This window comes from Alexandromys fortis, unplaced genomic scaffold, assembly GCF_014885135.2.
Source record: "Alexandromys fortis isolate MF-2015 unplaced genomic scaffold, M_Fortis_MF-2015_v1.1 scaffold_124, whole genome shotgun sequence".
Classification (NCBI taxonomy): domain Eukaryota; kingdom Metazoa; phylum Chordata; class Mammalia; order Rodentia; family Cricetidae; genus Alexandromys; species Alexandromys fortis.
In genome coordinates this window covers 3,909,343-3,932,353 of record NW_026067995.1, presented here as the reverse complement: position 1 = coordinate 3,932,353, position 23,011 = coordinate 3,909,343, and the positions used below count along the sequence as shown (strand labels likewise).

Below are 23,011 nucleotides of genomic sequence, written 5' to 3'. Positions count from 1 at the left end.
ACCCCATTACAGATGGTTGTGAGCCACCATGTGGTTGCTGGGAATTGAACTCAGGACCTTTGGAAGAGCAGGCAATGCTCTTAACCTCTGAGCCATCTCTTCAGCCCCCTGCCAATTTAAATTTACCTAACTTCCACACCTTACTAAACTTTCATTCGTTGGGTCTGAGTTCAATATTGAATAAGTAAAATACTTCCAAGATTCACGATCCTTTGTATTTTAACCAAAAACCAGGAGATCTCAAAATGAGTTTCCCAGTGAGTTTATGTTGCTGTGGGATTCCACCATGCAGTGGTGAGCACTGTAGATGTTTGAGTTTACATACTGTACTTTATAGTAGTTTCAGAAATTGAAGTTTGGACAAAGTGAGCGATTTGCTTCTAGAAAAATTAAAGCTCAGGTTTCCTAGTTTTTATCTTATGTTACAGGTAATGCATTTCTTCCCATGGCTTTGTTCATGTGTTGATATAATAGTTTTTATAATTGGATATGGAATTTATAAGGAAATCTTGTTAAAAAGATTTTAGCCAGTAATAAGTTGGGTCATAAGACTTGTGTTTTTAGATTAATGTCTATGCATATTATCACCCATTTTTGCTCTAAAATGTTACATTTTTCCCTCCACCTTCCTTCTGACCATATTACGTTCACCTGGCACTGTGGGTTCTCTCCTAAATATACTCCAAGGCCTAAGTGCTAAAGCTTGATTGCCTGGAATCAATTGATTGGAAGGTGGGGCCCTTAGGAAGTGAGGCCTAGTGGAAGGGAGGTAAGCATGCCTCCCTCCCTCATCTTATATCAAAGTGAGCAGCCCCTCCGTCTATGTCCCTGCCATGATGTATTGTACTGCCAGAGGCCAACAGGTCAAGGTTTCCTTCTTTAATTAGTATTACAATCTTAAACAGCCTAGTGGTGTATAGGCTCTGGGGTGTCCTTGGGTGCTTTCTTTATTTAGCTAACACAAATTATCTTTTTAGGAAGGTTAGAACTTTATTAGATTACCCATGATAAGGCAGAACAAAGCTGTCAGAACAGAAATGGAACCTGAATTTACCCTGATGAGAAAGGCCTGTGTCATGGAGTCTGCCCATCAGGTGGCATGAGGTTGACCATACTCTGACTTACTTCCTGGATAAAGCATTCTCACATTTGAGTGAATTTAAGAACTGGAATGGGTCTGAAAGAGCCCAAGTCACATTCTTGTCAGATTTAAGGCACTAAGATATAGACCGTAATGAATGGCCTTTTACACTATCGAGGACTAAACCTGCTTTTCTGGTGCCCAATCCATTTGATTGCTTTGTGTGGAGTTCTGCTGTGTGAAACTCCCAATTTTAGTTGTTAATTAAGATTTCCAGTTCCCCGAGTATCTCTTCATATATGCTAGCATCAAGTCGATCATTTACTAAAAATTACTCAAATCCTTATTTTCTCTGAAGAATACCAGAAGTTCTTAAAATTTGATTTTAGCTCTGCAACTGAATCTCAGAGTTATTTTTAATGATCTTTGTAGTCTTTTTCTGCAAAGACCAGACGTGGCCTTGGGATACTTTTCAGTAACTATTTTTAGCAGGTTGGTCTGGGCACTCAAACCTAAGGGCCAGCACACATACTATGTAAGTGACCCTCCACTGCACTGCACCCAAGCTTAAACAACTCACCTTTAGACAAACTGGTAACCATTTATTGGAATTAGTATCCAAGATGAGGTTGTTTCTTCATTCTTGGAAGAAAGGTTGTAAAGCAAAATTTTGTAGTACATGAGAGCTATTAGAACTCTGTAGTCATCTTTGCTCATCAAGTCATCTTTTGCTTGAAATGTTGGCATTATGTTGTCCATTAACTAATTATTGTGAATAAATAGTTTGAGAATCCCAAGTATTATGTTAGGATTGGTTAGTATCAACTCCAAATTCTAAGCATGCCTAAGTTTAATTTAAACTTAATATTAGTTGGTTTATTAACAAATTCAAGTTAATCAAGCATTGGGTTATTATTGAAAAGATGACATAGACAAGTCATGGAAATTGATTCTGTGTGAAAACCCCAAAACTAGAACTACCCCACACATAGGCCAAACCGGAAGGAAATCCAAGGCTCATGACCTCAGCAGCAAAAGTTCTGGCCTTTACTGCTGATAAGTAGTTTCGGCTGTGTTCCTCCTCTGTTTGCCTGCTACAGTTAATTTGCTTAGTCTGTTTTTACCATCTGTTTGTAAACCTCAGGAAACTACAGCTTTCTCATAGGATGAGTTTGTCTTGTGGCTGTGATAACTGACTGCCTCATGGCGTCTTTCTCTATATTCAATTTGATTCCAAAGATTGTATAGCCCACAAAATACATTTTTTAATTTTGATAATGTTAAAACAATTAGTGGTATTTCAGAGCTGAGATAAGTACAAGGTCAGAAAAGTTTTGAACTTTATGACTTAAATTGCCACTTGGAGGTCAATGTAAAGCAATGCTTTGCGATACAAGAACGCTTTCATTGTGTTAGTCTAAGGGTTGTTAAGTTGGTGTGTGCATCATCTAGGATTTACCAGCCTTGGAAATTTCTTTTTAGAATAATATTTCAACTACTCTTTTTTCAGGTTTTATTATATTTTTGATATATATTTAATTTATCATGCATTGTTACAAATTACCATAAATTCTATGAGGAAAACCACAGGAAATAATACAAAATAATGCTTGATATATTTAAAGACTAGTATTTTTAACTAGAATGATTGCTTACATTTAATCTATGCCCTGAATGAAATGCATATGAGAAAACAGTTTTTATCATTCAATGACCATTGTTATAAATTCAGGCTTTCCCCTTGTAAAAGTGTATTTCTACATTATATATGTATTTAACCCAAATTTTGACCCATAAAAATAAATTGTTTAGTAAATAGTAAAACATGTTCTTGTCAAAAATCCATCCTAATGTAATTACCAGTTTATTATCCTGATGAGCATGAAGCTCCACTGTAACTTGAAAATAAAATGCATTTAATACAATTAATTTTCTGAATTTTGTAGCTTAGCAAGAGTATTCACCTTTGTGATACTGTAACTGGCAGAAGAGCTGTGGCTTACTGTTAATGCCCAGCATTCCAAGAAACTATCAAACCACATAGTGCTAGCTCAAGAAAAGACAACAATTCTAACATTCAAGGACAGTATCACTTCCACACCATTATAAGTTGAGGAGGCTGTCTGTACAGAGTGTAAATTTTCTTAAATTTTCTTAGAATAACTAGCCTACTTAGTGTATAATGTCTTTTTAAATGATAATAAGATTGTATACATTTCTAAGCTTATACTTTGTGTTTATATTAAAGCTTTTTTATTTTTTTTAACTGTTTGAACACATCAGAGAACAGAAATAGCTGGAATGCTATCTTAAACCAAAAATCTATTTAAATGCTTATTTAATGCTGCTTAAATGAAGAAAGATATATAAAACATCCAAAACTCCACCTGGTAACTATCCTGTTGAGACACTGGTCAGTATGTCACTCAATCCAAGTCGACCTTCTTCATCAGAGGTAAGAAAACCATACCTATCACTGGTTTTGAAAAAAAACAAAAGCTGTGAATGACATAAAATATTAAATGCTGATTCTACTAGGACCCCAACTTCCCATATCACATTATCAAATTATATGATTATGCTACTTACATCTGTAACTCACTCCTCTGTTATGACGTGCAATGAATTGATCTTACCACCCTTTTTACTGTTTTTAAACTGATGATGCCCAGACTCAGCTTAACTTTATAGGGCATAGGATCACTCTGGCTCATGCTTCTGACCACTTGTCATCTCTTGCTTTGTTGTACTTCTTTGATAAACAAAACCCTAATGTGTTGAATGAGATTTCTGTCTTGCCCAGTCCCGTAGCCATTCAATTCCAAAGAAACACACAGAGGTCTACATAAATCATAAACTGGTTGGCCTGTTAGCTCAGGCTTCTTCTTTCATTAACCCATAATTCTTGTCTGTGTCAGCCACATGTCTTGGTACCTTTTATCAGTGAGGCATTCTCATCTTGCTTCCTCTGCGTCTGGGTTACTATTGCAGACTGAACCTTTCCTCTTCCCAGAATTCTCCTGTTCTGATCACTCTGCCTATTCTTCCTGCCTGGCTACTGGCCAATCAGCAGTTTATTAAACCAATACAACTGACAAATCTTTACAGAGTATAGGACCATTGTCCCACAGCACTAATGAATACATTTCCTCCCCATTCTTCCCTGAAGACTTGAGGAAGAATATGTAAGACCATTTCACTTTAAATCCCTGACCATGAGTCTGAAGTGGAATCTTTCACTGGAAGGCATTCATGCTGTGTGTCACTCATTGACTTAATGTATAAGTTTTTTTTTTAACCTCCTTAAGCTGCTAAGAATTTCTTGATCTTTCTTGATCTAATCCAATCATATTTCCACTTTTCACAAACCTGCTCTTGAATTAAATTTACCTCTTCATCATGAAATTTATTAGCTAATTCTTCTAAACATACTTGATCTGATTGAGTACAAAAGCTGACACCATTGCTTCTCTTCCTTGATAGAATTCCTTCACATTGCTTTCGTTTTGTTTTGTTTTGTTTTTAGAGACAGGGTTCCTTTGTGTACCCTTGGTTGTCATGGAACTAGCCCTGCAGACCAGGGTGACCTCGAACTCACAAAGATCTGCCTGAATCTGCCATCTAAGTGCTGGGATTAAAGGTGTGCACCGCCACCATCCAGCTCCCATTGCTTCTTGAATAAATATTATCTTGGATTTATTTTTCCTGTCCATGGTTGTGCATTCTATCTTCTTTGTTGGATCTTCCTCTTCCAATATCTCAGTAGTGTATTATTCTCTCTGCTCTTGATGGGTGATAGTCTCATTTAGCCTAATAAATCTTCATGCCAACTTTATACAGGTTTCATGTGTATCTCCATCTTTGTCCTCCTGTACAAACTCCAGATCATATANATATATTCAGCTATTTGACATTGATGTTTGGATGATCAATAAGCATCTAACAGCATATCTGAAGCTGATTCTTAACCCTGTCCCAGAAACTTCTGCTGCTTGCCCCTTTTCTCCGATGATGGCAAATCTGTTTATTTTCTCACTGATGCAAATGTTTTTAGCTCATACTTGATTATTCTTGCACACTTGACTTTTCTTGACTTCTAATGCTGGGATCATAGGTGTGCCCTACCGTACCTAGCTTCTAATATGTGAATCTTGATTGCATTCTTGACTAAAAATCATTGAGGAAAATTTCACAATTTATACACTGAATATAGATCACATGCTAGTTGATATTAATGACTAAATGTTTAATGTGAAAATAGAAATATTAGAGAAGGCCTTTTTGACAGATAATGTATCCCAAAATATTTAGGGATATTTTGATATAAAATCATGGCATCAATTTTACTTTATTCTGTCAAGAAAGACAAGAGAGTGCCAGACATGGTGGTGAATGCTGGTAATCCCAACACTTGGGAGACAGAGGCAGGAGGACCAAGAGTTAAATTCTCTCTTGACCTATACAGAGAATTCATGGATAGCATAGGCTATAAAAGATCCTTTCTTAAAAATGGAAAGAGACATAGCAGAATGTTAAAACTTTTGTGAAAATTGTAGATATTTAAACATTCATAATTTTGTATATATATATATTTTTTTTCGAGACAGGGTTTCTCTGTGGTTTTGGAGCCTGTCCTGGAACTAGCTCTTGTAGACCAGGCTGGTCTGGAACCCACAGAGATCCGCCTGCCTCTGCCTCCCAAGTGCTGGGATTAAAGGCGTGCGCCACCACCGCCTGGCTGTATATATATTTCATACAAAAGAAAAATAATGAAGTGTGTCACGTCTTCAACTTGTATTAAAATTGCATTCCCTTCCTCCTTCAAGGCTCTACTTTGCTACCCTTTTATCACCTGTTTGCTTTATTCCTCTTCAAGTTTGTTTCCACTTTGAGGTCTTTGTTTTAGCTCTTCCTAGAACTCTGTCTCTAGGTGTTCACTTGACTGTTGCAGTTTTTCCCTTAAGTCTTTATTCAGACTTCATTCCACATCTGCAACACTAACTGTTCTATTTAAAACTCAGTTTCTCCATGTCTTTCTCTTCCCATTTTCCTAAATCTGATCTCATTATATTTCCTAGTAAATAATCCTATCTAAGAGAGTCTGTAACCTGTTTTATGCTTCTTAACGAAGAGTATCTAGTATCACATGGGCCCAAGAGTAGTCGGCAAATGAGGCACCTTGTCTGGGTACAGAATTTAAGGGAATAGCAAAGTGTGTGTGTGCGCGCGCACGTGTGTGCACATGCATGCGTGCATATGTACCATGAGCTCTCAGAGCCAAGAGGGTAAAAATTGGACCACTTAAAACAGGAATTACAGGCAGTGTGGATGCTGAGAACCAAACTTGGATCCTTGAGCAAGTGCACTTAACTGCAGTCCTGTCTCTCTAGCTCCTTATTCAAACTTTTACAGTTCCCATTTATTTACTGTTGCAGTGAAGAGTATAATTCGTTAAGTCCTTTGAATTTTAATGTACAGTGAATATCAACTTTTCCTAAAGAGACCCTGCTATTATTATTGTTTTTGTTGTAGTAATCTAAATATTTTAAATGGGATACTGATTTGAGACATAAAATATGTCATTAAGTTTTTCTTTCTTTAATAGTTTGGTACAAGCATAAACAGGCTAAGCTAACAGTTAAGCCCCATATCAAGAATAGATTCTTCCTAGAACTGTAGGGAGCAAATAAACTTCCCAAACCACAGTATTAGCTTTTAGGCTGCCACTGGGAAGCTACACTCCCCAAAACTGTATAAAGGCAGACAACATACAAAGGATAAGGATTCCACGAAGTCACGTTAAAGGAGTTGAGAATGTAGGGTGGAGGTGAGGGGTAAAAGTTTGCAATAAGAAAACACCATCTCCATTTCTGGTTTATGATCGGGGTTTGGGGAAAAGGCCATGAAGTGGGAAAAAAGAAACCTCTGAAGATGTCGGCCAAGAGATGGATGAGGAAGACCAGGCTCTGAAGCAGAGTCAAAGAGGAAGAAACTTGAGGAGCTAAAAGTCAAGGCTCCTGGGAAGGGCTCTTGACTAGAGATGAAATTAAGAAGTCTGGCAAAAGTAAGCTATCCGTGTACCAAACATCTAGATTCCTTGCCATAACATCCTTTGCCACTTAAAGCCACTTAAAGAATGAAGTGTTATCCTGGAGCCTGTTGTACATTGTAATAAACTTGTGAAAAGGAAGGAAGGGAAGGAGGAAGGAAGGACGAAAGAAAGGAAAACATACTATCCAATATTGTTACTGAATGCCACAAGAAGAATGTCATTTATCAAAGTGTTGAGTAAGGTGTGAACCAACAGGTATCATCATTTCAAAGGAAAATGTACACCAAGTGTCAAATGGTCAACTTAACAAATTTTTGTTTTGTCACTTGTTCAGATGAGTAAATACATTCTATATTTCAATTGTGTTTATCTAATTTAAAAATTTATGTTAATAAGTTGGTTGTTTCTCTATTTCAGAAAATTTTTAACTGATATCTTTCTTCTTCAGCTGGTGGAACTTCATGTTTTTTATGTCCCTGAAGGATCGTGGAACTATAAATTAAATACTATTTCAATAGAAGTTATTAACAACTTTATTTCTGCTGGATTTATAAGGCAAGTATTTTGAGGCCATGAAACAAATTATCAGGAAAAGAGAATTTCTGAAAATTGAAAATCTTCTAAGTGAAAAATATCTTGCTGATTTAATAATGGATCCATCTCTAGTTCAATAAATAGTACTGTGTAATGCTAGTGATAGGATCGGGTAGAGTAGAGTAATGAATGAGGTATACCAAGTATAGTCACTAGTAGTGCAGTAAATACATAAGCTTTGCATCAATCATTGCTATAGCAACAGACATCACCTGGGCATATTACTGCTACTACCCAGAAAAACAATGTATAACCTCTTTATTACTAAGATTATACACAAAAATAATGAACAGAAATGATCTAAAATTCAAAACCAGTTGAACTGTGAACAGTACTTAAAGCAATGTATTGCCAAGGTCTTTATAATTGCTTAAAGCAATAAAACTGCAGGTATGTATGTGTATATGTGTATTTTTACATTCAGACAGACATGACACTATGTGATCTGGCTCTTTGTTTTCCCCTTGAGGGTATCTCACCTCCTAAAATTTCCCATCACTTTTCCCAATCACGATGATTTCCTTTCTTTTCTAAAACACATTGCATATAGTCATTATATACAGTCCTGAGCTGCTGAGATTGCTCAACAACTAAAAATACTTAACACACGACTAAGTTCAATTCACATAAAGGGGAAAGGAGAAAACCAATACCACAAAGTTGTCCTCAGATGTCGACACACGGTGTACATCCATACACCATAATAATACTTTTGGAAAAAAGCATATAAATTTCATAACAAAATTGTGTTTTAATCATAAAATGTGGATGTAGATTAGAAAAAGAAACATTTTCTTTCAATACAAAAAGTGTTTTTGTAATCCATATTCTTCATTTGTACCATTTTGTTTTGTTTTTCGAGACAGTGTTTCTCCGTGTAGCCCTGACATTCCTGGAACTCTCACTGTAGACCAAACTGGTCTTGAACTCACAGAGATCCCTCCTGCCTCTGCCTCCCAAGTCCTGGGATTTAAGGTGTGCATCACCACTGCCTGTCCATTTGTACAAATTTAAAAGACAGGTTTTTAATCATTTGTTTTGAAAAATACTTACGGGAAACCTAACATTCGAGGCAGTGTTGAAACATAAGACATAAAATTATGTTTAATGCATTAAATTAGTATTTTCATTTAAGTTAACTAAACCTGTTGATTAATTAATACATTCAAAATCTATTTAAAACAATGTCATATTTCAGAGTATCTCCTGAACTTACTTTACAAGCTCTGAGGGAGCGCCTTGGTGAGTTTCTCGGTGTAGATGCTGTTGCAGAAAAATTTTTATTTCTGAAATGCATTGGAAATAATTTAGCTGTGGTAAGTTTTCTTGCCTTTTTTCCTTCCAAGTAAAGTCTATATTATGAAATTACATTTTTTAAAAATGTTCATAAAGTAAGTTCCTTCACCTGTGAGATAATTTGGCTCAGATTCTAAAATGTTTATAATATTTTATTTTAAACAGTTATTTATTAACATTTTCCTGCATATAAGATAAATATGGAGCCTGTCCTTACAGTGCACTCGGTGTAGTGGTCAAAGTAAATGATGTAATTTGAATAAATCAAGTGTCGTATTTTGTGTGTGAAGAAAAAGAGATTCCCCAGCAGAAGAAGTGGGTAGGTAAGGGACATGGAGGAAGAAATGATACTCGGGCTTGGATCTTGAAAGGTAATATCTGATCTTGAAAAGAATGAAGGGTGAGAAAGGATTTCTGAGCAGAGAAAGGAGAACGATCAGAGGAGTGGAAAATCAACAATCGAGAAGGTGATAGTTGTCTTCTGTTGTATTAACCGTGTCAGAAAGTGGGGTTGGGAGAGCGGAGGGCCAGCTATAAAGTGCACTTCTAAAGGTCTTGAATGCCACATGACTATTTCATGATTTTTTTTCTGAATCCTGGAGTTTTTGAGCAAATGAGTAGCATGATTAAATACTTTAATTAAAATTATTTTACCTTCATTGAGAAGTAGAAAGACATTGTGGGCACAAATTATAACCAGCTATATGATCTGAGCAAGTTATTTAATCTTTATGCCTTTGTATCCCTGTCTGTAAATTAGAGATGCTGCTCATATCTGTCTCATGAAATTGCAAAGTTTAACTGTGCTAATTTATGTACTCCACACAGAATAGTGCCACAAACACACTGACTCCCATTGAACTGATTACCATACTTATTATTAAATATTAAAGGTCATAGAATTTCGGTTATGTTTCGTTCAGGATTCTATGTTCTATGTAATCTCACCATAGTTACTTTAATATTGATATGTGGTTGTATGTCTTCCATAGAAAAGCACAGAAAACTAATTGAAAATTATTATCAAAGATGTAACCTTTTCTTATGTATTTAAATAGGTGAAGGAAAGGCAAGAATCAGAACTGAAACTCAAAGCATTTGCTCCTCCATATGTATGTACTATGATCTGAAACTTAACTAATTTTAAAACTGAAAGTGGATTTGGTTGTTTTTGACTTTAAAAAATTTCCTGTGTTTTAGGCTCTTCAGCCAGAATTATATTTGCTTCCTGTAATAGACCACTTAGGAAATGTTTATTCAGCATCTTCACCAGTTACTTTAGATGAACGTCAGAGTAATAATGATACCACAGAGATTAATGGAATAATTCACAGACCAGATAGTATAACTTTATCAAAGGATGAACCTGGAGATCCAACTTTGTTGGAAAATATTTGGAAAGACTTTACAAATCAAGAAGAAGGTGATTTCAACTAAAATGGGGAAAGCAGAGTTTCTTATATATAGAAATTGAGCAGTCAAGCCTATATGCAAATTTTGAGCAAATCTAACCTTACAAATAGAAGGAAAACAAGGGAAGCTGTAGTTCAATTGGAACTTAAAAATGTACAGATGGGAAAGGAAAACAATTGAAATACTCTGTTAAAGATGAAATATGGGCTAGGGAGGAAGCCCAGAGTGTAATGTGCTAGACTTGCAAACATGAGGGCTGGGATTCAGCACACAGAGCACTCATTAAGACAAACAAAAGCTGGGCATGATGGTGTGCACCTGGACCCCAGCATTGAGGAGGCAGAGACAGGTAGAGCCTTGGGATTTATTAGCCTACCTAGACTGGCCTACTTGGTGAGCTCTAAGCCAGGGAGAGACCCTGTCTTTAAAACACAATGGTGGAACCTGGAGAGGTGACTCAGAGGTTAAATCATTTAGTGTCTTGCCGCGGACCCGAGTTTGGTTCCTAGCATCCACATCAGGCTGATCACAAATGTTTTTAACTACATCCCAGGAGATCTGATACCCTCTTCTGACACCTGGGCTCATGTGTATATCCTCACAAACACACATAATTAAAAAAATACTAGCCGGGCGGTGGTGGCGCGCGCCTTTAATCCCAGCACTCGGGAGGCAGAGGCAGGCGGATCTCTGTGAGTTCGAGACCAGCCTGGTCTACAGAGCTAGTTCCAGGACAGGCTCCAAAGCCACAGAGAAACCCTGTCTCGAAAAACAAAACAAAAATAATAATAATAATAATAAAATACTAATTAAAAAATTAAAAAATAAATTTTTAAATTCACACACAAAAGTAGATGACACCTGAAGGACACCTAAGATTGACTTCTTGTTTCTATGTGTTCATGTCTACACACACCCATACACATTACACACCTACACACACAGTCATACACATACAAAGGGACAGATAAGCTTACATAAACAAATTTTTTAGAAAAATGTCAGTTGATCATATTCATCGTATTTCATGGGCTAAAAAGATGTGCAAGGAAAAATGGGTGTACCAAATGTGAGGTACATCTCCCCCAAACTAATGAAAGCATCCATTGCAACTGCAGGATTTTGTTTCCTAAGTATACTGCCATCTCAGTTTATTCTACATCAGATATTCCAAACATCACTTTCTTTAATATTTCCTGTGTTAATATTTAGTGTTAGTTGATGCCAATAGGATACTGAGTGAGAATCTTCATATTGGCATAGCTCTGCTTTTCATTCATGATAATCACCTAAGCACTAAGGAGAAAATTTGAAAGCATTCACAATAAAATCCAGAGTTTTTGAGTGATATAAGGTAGAGTGGCTAATGAAGATGTGATTACTGTATCAAATTTTGACTGTGTCATATTTCACACTACATGAATTATGATAACTGCATACAACTTTGTAAACTTGTTGGGAACATTAAATTACACAAATTCATCAAAATATGGTTATTTTGTATTTTACATTTATTTACGTGTCTCTGTGTGTGGGGGTCAGAGAACAACTTGTGGGAATGGGATCTCTCCTTCCACCGATCTGGGTCCCAGGATTTAGTCGTAAGACTTGATGAGTGCCTCTACCAGCTAGCCCGTCTTCCAGCCTACAGATGTGGTTCTTAAATGGGGTTAATTTTTGGTGCAAAGCAAAACAAAGCCCCTAGAATTCAGATGAGATGCTGTAATGCATGCTTGTTCTTAAAAGTTCCATAAATTGCAGTGTGTATCAATAATAAAGGTTAATAATGATTCTACTACTCAGAAGTAATTTGTCACAATTTTGATATATGTGTTCCAAATATTGTTGATATTATAGTTTGAATATAAAATGTTTTTGTAAGACCATGTATTTGAAGATTTTGTCCCCAAATGCTGCTATAGCCAGGATTTTCAGGGAGTCTCTCCCAATCAAATCTCATCTCAATCAACCTTGAGTAAATCTGTAGCCTTTCTGAGTTCCATCTAAAATTAAGGCTTTCCTAAATTATCTAGGTTGGTTTAATTCAGCAGTCCCTTCCACAATCCTTTGTCTCCTGACAGCTGTCATTCTCTGTTCATTAGGATTCAAAGTTTAAAATTAACACCATACATAAAATCTCTGTATGTTTTTCATCATTATATGGCTTATCCTATTTATATTATTTTACTCCCCCTTTAAAGACTTTATCTTTTTGTAAACCATTTATTTTTTTCTGTCTATATAGATATATCTATATGTCCATACCCATTTTCTAGTAAGCCTATGCTCAGTTTTTAAACACATTGTTACCTGTTTAGAGATTTTTTCCCTGTCTGATCTGTCTTTCCTGAGCATCTGCAGCTTTCTCTGATCGTGAGACAAATGTTAAGCTGCTGTGTCAGCCTCCAGCCTGGCTCAGCTTTGCACATTGCACTGGCAGCTGGCTCCAGCTCTCAGGCACCAGTCTACCTGAGGTACTTCAGGACTAGGAAATTGCATCTGGATCCTTGTGTAGATCTTTTCTTGGTTTCTCAGCCCCTATGTTTGGATATGCAAGCCCCCACAGTGGACGCCATTTGTAAACAGATTTCTCTTTGGTCCACCAGCTTACAAAATTGTCACAAAGCCTTATTATTATGACAACTTGGCCTTAGCTTAGACTTGTTTCTAACTAGTTCTTATAACTTAAATTAATTCATATTTTTAAATCTACATTCCTATACATGCTTGTTGCCTCATCCCCATTATGCCCATCCTGGGTATACTGCCTCTGGCTGGTGCCTCTGTCGCCTTCTTCCCAGTGTCCTCTCTGCCCGGAAATCCTGCCTAGCTATTTGCCATCCATTCGGCTTTTTATTGAATTAATCAGAGTAGCATATCTTCACAGTGTACAAAAAAGATTATTCCACAACAGGACCTAGCGAACAAACATAAGACCATTGATGCAGCAGGGTTGTAGGGCAGCTCCACTGCTCCCACACGCTCTTGGTTTCCTGGACACTTTCATGTGACAAGCACCTGCCATGTAGTCCTGCCACCAGAACCACAAGCCTCCTCTATAGCCTTGCACACCACCATGCCTCCCAACCAAGAACTGTGTATCTTACTGTTTATTCATTTAGAATTTTTTGCCAATAGGATGGGTGTTAGTAATAGCAATCCACAGTTTGATGCTTACCCAGATATATTTTTGAGACTTTTCAAGCTGTATATTTTGATTAATCCATCCTATTTTGGTTTGTAATATAGCTGTTTATTGGCATAGCAATAAATTTTCAAGAAGAATCATTTATCATTTTTACTGATTGTTTAGGTTAATATAGAAAAAAGTTTCTTGAAAATATTCTCTTAGTCTATTTTGTGTAGAAGAGACGACCTGAGATCATTTCCTTCCTTATTATTCACCCTTTTCAATCTCCCAAATGTGAATCATCCTCACTGGAAAATGCCTGGTGAAGAACATGCAAAGGGTATGGTCGACAGGTTTATTAAAAAGGGAGAAACAGAGATGTGGACATCCCTAATCTGAAATTTGACGTCCAGTGCTCCAAAATCAAAATACCCCAAATTCTGAAACTTTTTAAATGCTGACATGAATACCTTCAGAATGCTTCCTTCATATAACCATGATGTGGGTAGAATTTTCAGGATTTAGTTAATGGTGATGTGTTCAAGTATTTAATACCATTGTAGTATGAGGAGAGAGGTTAGAAATGTACTGTGAATTTATATTTCCTAGAGAGATAGGTAAGGATTGAAGAACTTTGTACAAGCTAATGAATTCAGTGAACAGTGGAAGTCACCTGGAATATTTGACAGGGTTGCATTTCCATTCTAGAAACACAATTTAAGTAACAATAAGAAAAGACATGGGCACTAAAGACCTGATCTAGGAAAATGACAGTTGGGATTGAAATAAGATCTTGAAGTCAGGGACTTCTAAGGCTTAGACAGCGTGCTTCAGCACTAAGCCACTTTCAAGAGGAGGAAAGAATGATGTCCTACCTGCTATGTTAATGCCAGGACCTGAGCATGGTTTTGTTAAAAGCCCATGTTTATACACTGGACTAGAGGCATATTGAATTTTCTTTATTGATTTAAAATGTGATAAGTATTAGTACTCTGTACTGTCAAATGCCTTTTCTTTGCTTAAATTTCTCTTACCTTTGTCACAAACAAGCACAGTTGCATAGATCTTACATGTTGCCCTACTTTTTATTGATGGCAGAAATGACAAATATGTGTCTTATATCCCTACCAAAATGGACCCACAAATCTACTAGGTTTTGCATTGTCATTTCTTTTCTGGGGGTAGCAGGGTGGTGTTTCACTATTACTTTTAAGCAGCTATTATATCCAGTTTTTATTCATTTAACATTAATTAGATCATTTTGAAAATTCCCATTTGCTTGACTTTGTCAATATCAACTGGGAATGTGGTAGCTAAATTTAAAGTGATTTAGCTTCAAGCTGAAAAAAAATGCTTTCTTTATGTGTTTTGGATTTTGCCTTCATGTTTTTGTCTGTGTACTACATTCATGTAGTGTCCAAAGAGGACAGTAGAGGACATTGGATCCCCTAGGATAAGAATTGCAGGTAGTTGTCAGCCACCATGTGGATGCTGGGAGTCAGACCCAGATCCTCTGGAAGAGCAGTCCAGGAACCATCTCTCCAGCCCCCACAAAATAATTTGACAAGCTTTGTAAAGTTACTTTTAAAATGTTAATTTGGCTCACTATTTTTAAATAAATTTTTAGATATTGATTTCAGGGGGAAATAATCTGCAAAGGTCTACATTATCAGTTAGGCCCGTGGATCTTTACAAATAGAGATTTATAAATAGTCTTCACTAATAAAGGTATATTTGAAAAATTATTGTTCTTTAAATTTTTTAAAGATTCATCTTAAAAATTATTTTCTGTGTATGGATGTATTGCCTGCATCAGTGTCTGTGCACCGTGCATATGCCACTGCCTCGCAGGCCAGAGGAGGATATCAGATCCGTTGGAGGCTGTTAGCTACTGTGTGGGTGCTGGGAATTGAACCTGGGTGTTCTGGAAGAGTAGTCAATGTTCTTTAGCTGCTGAACCATCTCTCCATCCCCTAGAATTAAAAGGGAGATTTTACAAGTGAAAGTGTATGTGAAAGTTTCCTTCTGTTTTCATACCAGCATTTTCTTTAGTGAGTTTCTCAGATTATTTAAAAAAATATCTTTAGACAAAAGGTTTTATGAAGACTTAAGTCTGATAAAGCCGAATTTATTTCCTCTTTCAGATTTATGTTGCACATAAAGAAACATGCAATAGCAAGTGTGCACATGTAGGTGTTTTTTGTTGATGAGGGTGGGGGATCAGTTGAGTTCACTAGAGAATCTTATTCATATGAACTAATATTTTGTGAAACTTATTCTGGAAAATATGCATTTGTATTTGCAAAGTTTGTGACATAAGATTATAAGATACACATATGAAAACAATGCTTATTTTACCATATTATTATTATATAATGCTTATTATACTTATGTTTACTAATAATTGTACTTTATTTGCCATGCATGACCATAAACATCAGCTGAGGAAAGCCAGACTACACAAAACCCCCATGGAAGTTCTGAGGTGCCAGGATCATTGGAAGAGTCAAATGATTGTTTGGGGAACCTAAAAAGGTAATTGGTATAAATGGTAATTACACATACCCTAATCTGGAGTATAAGGAAAAGAATGTATTTATTTATACAACATTTAGATTACAGTCTTTTCAAATTAAGCAACAATTATATAAGCAAAATCATTTTATTTACAAAAGAATTATGTTTCTAAAACTTTTAATTATTTTTGGATCTTTTTTTGATTTTTCGAGAAACTTATTTTTAACCCTACCATAATGGATTCATAGCGATGTCTCATTTTACTACTCATTTTAAATATAATTTATGTTGATTATTAATGAGTTTGAAATAAAATAGCCCAGCATCAGTATGAGTCTTTTTTTTTTTTTTTAAATAAGAGGTGTGGGGTTGCACTCTGACGCCCAGGCTGGTCCTAAGCTCCGAGGCTCAAGCAGTCTTCTGCTTTATCCATGGAAAACTGATATAAGCCACCCATCTGGCTTTGAGGTTAACCTTAAACATTTTCAAAGTTACGTTTGTATTTATATAGCATCACTCATGTATGAACATGTAGGTTCTAGTACTCATGGAATAAAGTTTTAATGACTTTCAAATCTTATTCTCTTTTAAGTCCATATCTTTGGAAAGATGGTGATGATAATACAGCTATCAATAGATGGCAGGCCAAACCGGTATGGTATTAAAATTTTTACCTAAATGTAGCATTGCAACATACTAATAGTACAGAAATTAAAATTTTAACTATATCTTAAATACCCACTTTTATTTATAATTCCATAGATATGTTGTAATATCAGTAATATCTCTAGTGGTTCAATTATTATTTCTGCTTTGGTGAAGAAATAATATGCCTAAGTAAGTGGGATGAAAATGTTATCCACAGTAGCTTTTTAGATCATTTTTTAAAAATGCTTTCATTATTTTTAAGGTACTTTAACCTTTAATTGGTGGTTTTATTAGATAATTTGTAATTGAATACACTGATAGGTGTATTTCATTAACGCAGCTTTTAGATCAGATTTCTTGCATGTGTTGAAAGAATAGATAGTAGTAGTTGATGTTATCATTAGTTCTCAGTAACTAGCAGTGTGGCTTTGGATCTGCTGTTTCATGTGTCTAGGAACAGTCTAAAAGGCCTAATGGACAATATTTATATTGCCAGTTTATTCTGAAGAAGTGAAAACATGGAGAGAATTTTGTAAATATCTGCAGCATGAATTAGGACGCTATTAAGATGCAAGTAATACTAGATTTATCACCAGGGATTATTCTAAGGATTTTACAAATATCAATTCGTTTGATTCCCTTTCCCCTGCAAACAACACCAGATCTTATGAGGTAGATATGATTATAAATATTGAGTGTTGACTTAATTGGATTGAAATATGGCTAGGAATTAGTAAGGCTCATTTCTGACTGTGTCTATGATGGTGTTTCCAGAGAGATAGTGGTGAAGGTCCTAAATGGAGACACCACCCTCCAGCACGCTGGGGATCTGTACAGAATACAAGGAGAGGAAGGAAGAAGTCCATTGGTAGACATTCTTGTTCTGGTGCCTGGCTACTCTGAGGTAGTTTTCTGGATCACACAGTCATGTGGCCATGTGTCTGCCTCACCACAGACACATCAATACTAGAGAAAACCAGCTGTGGACTGAGATCACTGAAACTAGAGCTGAAATAAACCTTTCCTTCCTGCAGCCATTGCCAAATGCAGGCATTTTCAGTAGCTGAGCAGCTGTTTTCTACTAACTTAATGGAACTCTCATCTTGGCCATTAGCCTCCAAGAAACAGCTCTTCTTTCAAAGCACTTCCCTTCCTCCTTCAGAAACTGTCTGCTCGTGATAGCCATCTCCAGTTTTCAGTCTGTGTTTTCAGTTTCTTGCTTTTGGACCCACTCATTCAAAGTGCTATGATCTACCAAATATCGCTCTTGGTGGAGTCCTTCCGCTCTAGAATGGAGCAGAGTTGACATTTCTGTGCTGTCTATATATAGTGCTCTGTAATAGAAAGTGTGCGTCCAACTTTGCTTAATTGTGAGCTCCTGGCCACACTCTGGGGTAGAGTTCCTGTTTCCACACTTGCATGTAAAATGCAGGATTCTGTGACCTCATGCTGTCATCATAGCATGGCAAGACTTGAGTTATCAAGAACAGGTAAAAATATGAAAATTAAGAAAATTAAGGCAAGGATTGGCAAGATGGTTCGGCAGGTTAAGGAATTTAACACAAAGCTTGATGACAGCAGGACCAACTTGATGGAGGAGAGGAGTCCTGCAAGTTGTCCTCTAACCCCACCAGGCATACACCCGATACAAAACAAGTATATACATGCAGGAGGAGGAGGAGGGAGGAAAAGATGAGGAACTTTAAATATAAGCAGAGAAGATAGGGCTTGTAAGAATAAGATAGATACAGAACAATATGCTAACATTTTGAAAATGTGGTAGACTCATCAATTTTTTTGGCAAGTATAAATTATCAGAATTGACAGGGTGAAAAAAGTCAATGACCATCTTAAAAACTTTAAGAAGCTATTATATTGAGTGACTAAGATCAGAAATCACACTTAGAAAGATAATGAAGTTTTAAAGCCTTTGCTTATACTGTCTTCATAAAATGTCCAAGCCATAGTGAAATGCAGAGAAATAATCTCTAGCTGCAAATGTAGTGTTGGGGTTCACCACTGCGTAATAAACAAGACATTGTCGGTTGTGCTCCTTCTCCTGCTTGCTTTCAGGTGCGTGACAAGGGGCACGTCACCCTACCAGATCTTATTGATTTCCCTTCATTTCCTCCTCAGCGAGTTTCTTCAAGATTAACAGAGCCCTCTTTGTTAAAAATCGAGAGTAAGTATTTGTAACACCATAAGTATGAATATCTGTGTGAGGCACAGTTAATTGTGTTAATGAAGACTTAAATTTAATGGCCAAAAAGTTTGCATTTATGAATCTTTTAAATTTATGGAGATAGGTTGTGGGAATGGTTATAAAACATTGTAAGAATGCCACTTAACTGTACACTGAAAATAGTTAAATGGCAAATTTTGTTATAAATATTGTACTATATATTACATATTATAAATCATATTAATTTTATGTTGACTACTGTATATTTAGTCACTAATATTTCAATCTCAAATATGCATTTTCTGTATAAGATATAAATAAGCACAGTAACTTTGGGCCCGAAATAAATTTACCAAAAATAGGAAACTAAAAAAATAAAAGGATAACTTAATCTGACTTTCTAGTTTCACACATCTTTGTAAATGCAGAAGAAATATACTATTTTATAAACCCAGGCAAATCAAAATGTCTCCTCCATATTCTCCATAGTGGTAAGAGCAGAAAGAAAAACATACATTCTGAATAAATTTTGTTCTTTTTTATACACTTTCAGGTTTTTAACTCTGTCTTTTGGGATATGAACCATCTTTTAGCTTTTCAGAATTGATGAGTATGGGTTATAATCTCTCTAGGAGAGAAGATTATTGAACAAATGAAACAAGTAAAGGAAGAAAGAAAATATCTGGAAAATATTAGAGAAGAACTATTAAAAAAAGTTGAAAAGCTATTTGAACAAAATAAATCAAAACGATATCATGGTAAGTTTATTAAACAGATTTTATAACTATAAAGAAAACTACCCCTAAATTCTACAAAATTAATAGTTTCAGTATAACTAATACATTCATAATTAATAATTGTCTCACTTGTTACAGTACATAATTGAAGTACATTGATACAGAAATAGGTACATTAATATAGAATATATGTAATTGAAGTACATTAATATAGAAAATAATCATTTGATTTTAAGCAATAAATGCTTTGCATAAGGCTTTGTAAATTAAAACTCAAATATTTTTGCTATCAAAACTCAAATTCTTCCCCTCATTTATTAAGTAAATATAAAGTGTTTAGCATATTTAGACACTGTCATAAGAGCTGAGAAGATACAATAGCTATACAGTTAGGAAAATGATAACCAAGTTAAGAATAAATGATACATCGTGCTTAGTGCTTTATAGAGGAAATTCACAATTGTATGTACAGAAATTTAAAGGAGGAGAACATAAGCTGGATGGAAGAAACAAAGAAAGCCTTCCAGAAGGAGTTGGATGCACTAGGGTCCAAGTGTGTCCCATGGCTTCATGCCTTCCACCATGTTCTTCTCTAGTCATCAACTGATCTTTCTCTCACTTGCTTCTGCTCGGCTCACTGGGTTGTTTCCAACAGGTCATTCCAGGTCATGTATCACTAACTCTAGAAGCCATCTTTAGATCTTTGAATTGCCATAGCTGCTTAATTTGGGGGTATATGTGCCTTGCTGCTTTGCTAATATGAATGAATGAGGGAACTTAAGGGGGAAAGTCATTTTCTTACAATAAAACCAGAAGCAATATGATTCAAGCTAGTATGAATGAGTGGAAATATGAGCCAGAGCAAGGAAAGTATAAGATGGTTGTTTGAGAAATAGTAAATGATTTGAGAAGCCTTCAATTTGGGTTGCATTTGAGGATTATGAAGAAAAAGCCATATGTGGAATTGATCTATTTTAGAATTCTTAATTTATAGCAAAATACTAAAAGTTTCAATCCTCAAAGTGACTGAAGGCCATGGACCATTTCATAAGCTATGAAGAAGATGCTTAAGAATACTGAATTGTTGCCTTGAAGTAGTGACTTAACCCTGAGTAATACTGAAAGAGTCAAATTAACACTGGACTAGAAGTCATGGGGCCTAGATTCTAATACTAAGTCAGTCTTTTACTTAGGCAAGTTTCCTTTTTCTTGTGCATCTTACTCTTTTCATATCTAAAATGAAAATTGAGTCACTTCAGAAGAAATGTACATACTCACCTACACACACAAAATATCAGATATTTAGTGATCCTGCTATGTGCTAAGTATTAATTTAAATACTAAGGATGCAACAATGAACAGAATCGACCTGAATTTGGCCCTGCTATGAGGAATGTGCTTCTAAACAGCAGGGGACTGACAATAAGACAGTATCAGCTAGTGATCAGAATTTCAAAACTAATGTAAAAGAGCACAGTTGGCTGGAGAGGTGGCTTGGCAGTAAGAGAACCAGCTGCTCTTTTAGGTTGATCCAGGTTCAGTTCTGAAAAACCATGTAATAGTATATGTAATTCCAGTTCCAGAGGACCCAGTGCTACCTTCTGGCCCCTATGGGCAATGCACACACATGGTGCCCAGATGGGCATGTAGGCAAACACACACAAATACAGTTGAGAGGAATGCAGCATGGTACTTTAACTTGGGTTCCCAGGAAGGCATTTCTGAATAGAGATACCCAAATCAGATTGAGGCAGGCATTGTAAAGAAATATCAGTCTGCATAAGAGGAATAGTAAATATCCAAGTGAAGAGATAAGGATGGCCTTGTTGTGGTGGTAGTCAGGCTTGAAAAATGCCCAGAGTAGATAGAGCATGTTAAATAAAGTGAAATGTAGGCAAAAAAGTGAGAAAATCAGAAAACCCAAGTCAAAAGATTGGATTTTATTCTAAATAAGATTAGAAGCTCTTGGAGGATTTTAAACTAGATTACACAATCTTAGAAACATTTGGGGACCACGTATTGTGACACACCTTTAATCCCAGCACTTGGTAAGCAGAGGCAGGCTGATCTCTAAGTTCAAACCCAGCCTGGTCTATACAGTGAGTTTCAGGACAGACAGGGTTTACAGAGTTGTAGAAGTTCCTTGGTAGAATTTTTGGGATCGCTTATGTAAACTATCATATCATCAGCAAACAGTGAGAGTTTGACTTCTTTTCTGTTTTGTATCCCCTTGATCTCCTTTTTTTGAAATTCTTCTACCTATTATTCTTAGATTTGGCCTTTTCATGGTGTCCCATATTTCCTGGATATTTTGGGTTAAGCTTTTGTTAGATTTAATGTTTTCTTTTACTGATGAGTCTGTTTCCTCTGTTGTATCTTGAGCACTTGAGATTCTCTCTTCCATCTCTTGTAGTCTGCTGTTCATGCTTGTGTTTGTGGTTCCTGATCATTTTCTCATGATTTCTGTTTCTATAATTCCCTCGGCTTGTTTTCTTTATTGTCTCTATTTCAGTTTTCAAGACCTGAATAGTTTCTTTCATATATTTTATTTCTTTTTCTTGGTTTTCTTTAAGTGATTTACTGATGTCTTCCAATTTTTTTTTTTAATATTTATTTATTTATTATGTATACAATATTCTGTCTGTATGCCTGAAGGCCAGAAGAGGGCGCCAGACCTCTTTACAGATGGTTGTGAGCCACCATGTGGTTGCTGGGAATTGAACTCAGGACCTTTGGAAGAGCAGGCAATGCTCTTAACCACTGAGCCATCTCTCCAGCCCTGTCTTCCAATTTTTTGTTTGTCTTTTCCTCTATTTCCTTAAGTGAATTTGTCATTTCCTCTTTAAGAGTTTCAAACATTCTCTTGAAGTTATTTTTTAGGTCATTTTCTTCTGCTTCATCCATATTTGGTTGTTCAGGTCTTACTGTTGTAGGGCTTTTAGGTTTTACTGGTGTTGTGTTGTTCTTTGTGGTGTTGCACGTGTTCTTATCTTTACTCATCTTTTTCTCTAATAGGTGTGGTTGGGGCTGTCTGAGATTCTGTTGCATAATCTGGTACCACTGAGTCCAAAGCTCAGATGGTTGTTCCTCATGGTACAGTCAGTGTCACAGTTATAGTTACCCTGTTGGTTACTCCATGTTCCTGGAGATAGGTCAGCACTCCTGGGCTTTGCTCTGCTCCCTTGGAGTTTGCTGTCTCAGACCTTTTTGGCCTAGGTTGCTGGCTTTGCCCTCTTTCTGTATATCCTGGTCTGGATCCCCTCCTGCAGAAGTCCCTGGCTTGGAGTTGGACCTGGAAAGGTTTCTGGCTCTAGTCTGCTGCCTTGGAGTTCCCAGGCTTGGGTGCACCCAGAACCTCAGA

The 23,011-nt window shown here is 36.3% G+C and overlaps 1 protein-coding gene across 5 annotated transcripts in view; it reads left to right on the top strand.

The window, feature by feature from the left end:
- The first annotated feature begins 6 nt into the window (after window positions 1–6).
- Spata1 (spermatogenesis associated 1) overlaps window positions 7–23,011 on the top strand; it is a 36,811-nt gene continuing 13,806 nt past the window's right edge. The window contains exons 1-9 of one of the 5 annotated variants that reach the window (XM_050160109.1): window positions 15–3,536; window positions 7,582–7,688; window positions 8,926–9,043; window positions 10,082–10,135; window positions 10,224–10,446; window positions 16,008–16,101; window positions 16,676–16,736; window positions 18,805–18,913; window positions 19,546–19,671. In XM_050160109.1, coding sequence (XP_050016066.1) covers window positions 3,501–3,536; window positions 7,582–7,688; window positions 8,926–9,043; window positions 10,082–10,135; window positions 10,224–10,446; window positions 16,008–16,101; window positions 16,676–16,736; window positions 18,805–18,913; window positions 19,546–19,671 — 928 coding nt within the window. In that variant the 5' untranslated portion in view covers window positions 15–3,500. Of the gene's footprint in view, window positions 7,689–8,925; window positions 9,044–10,081; window positions 10,136–10,223; window positions 10,447–16,007; window positions 16,102–16,675; window positions 16,737–18,804; window positions 18,914–19,545; window positions 19,672–23,011 lie in introns of all 5 variants that reach the window. The other 4 variants (XM_050160111.1, XR_007595025.1, XM_050160110.1 and 1 more) reach the window with 4 other exon arrangements.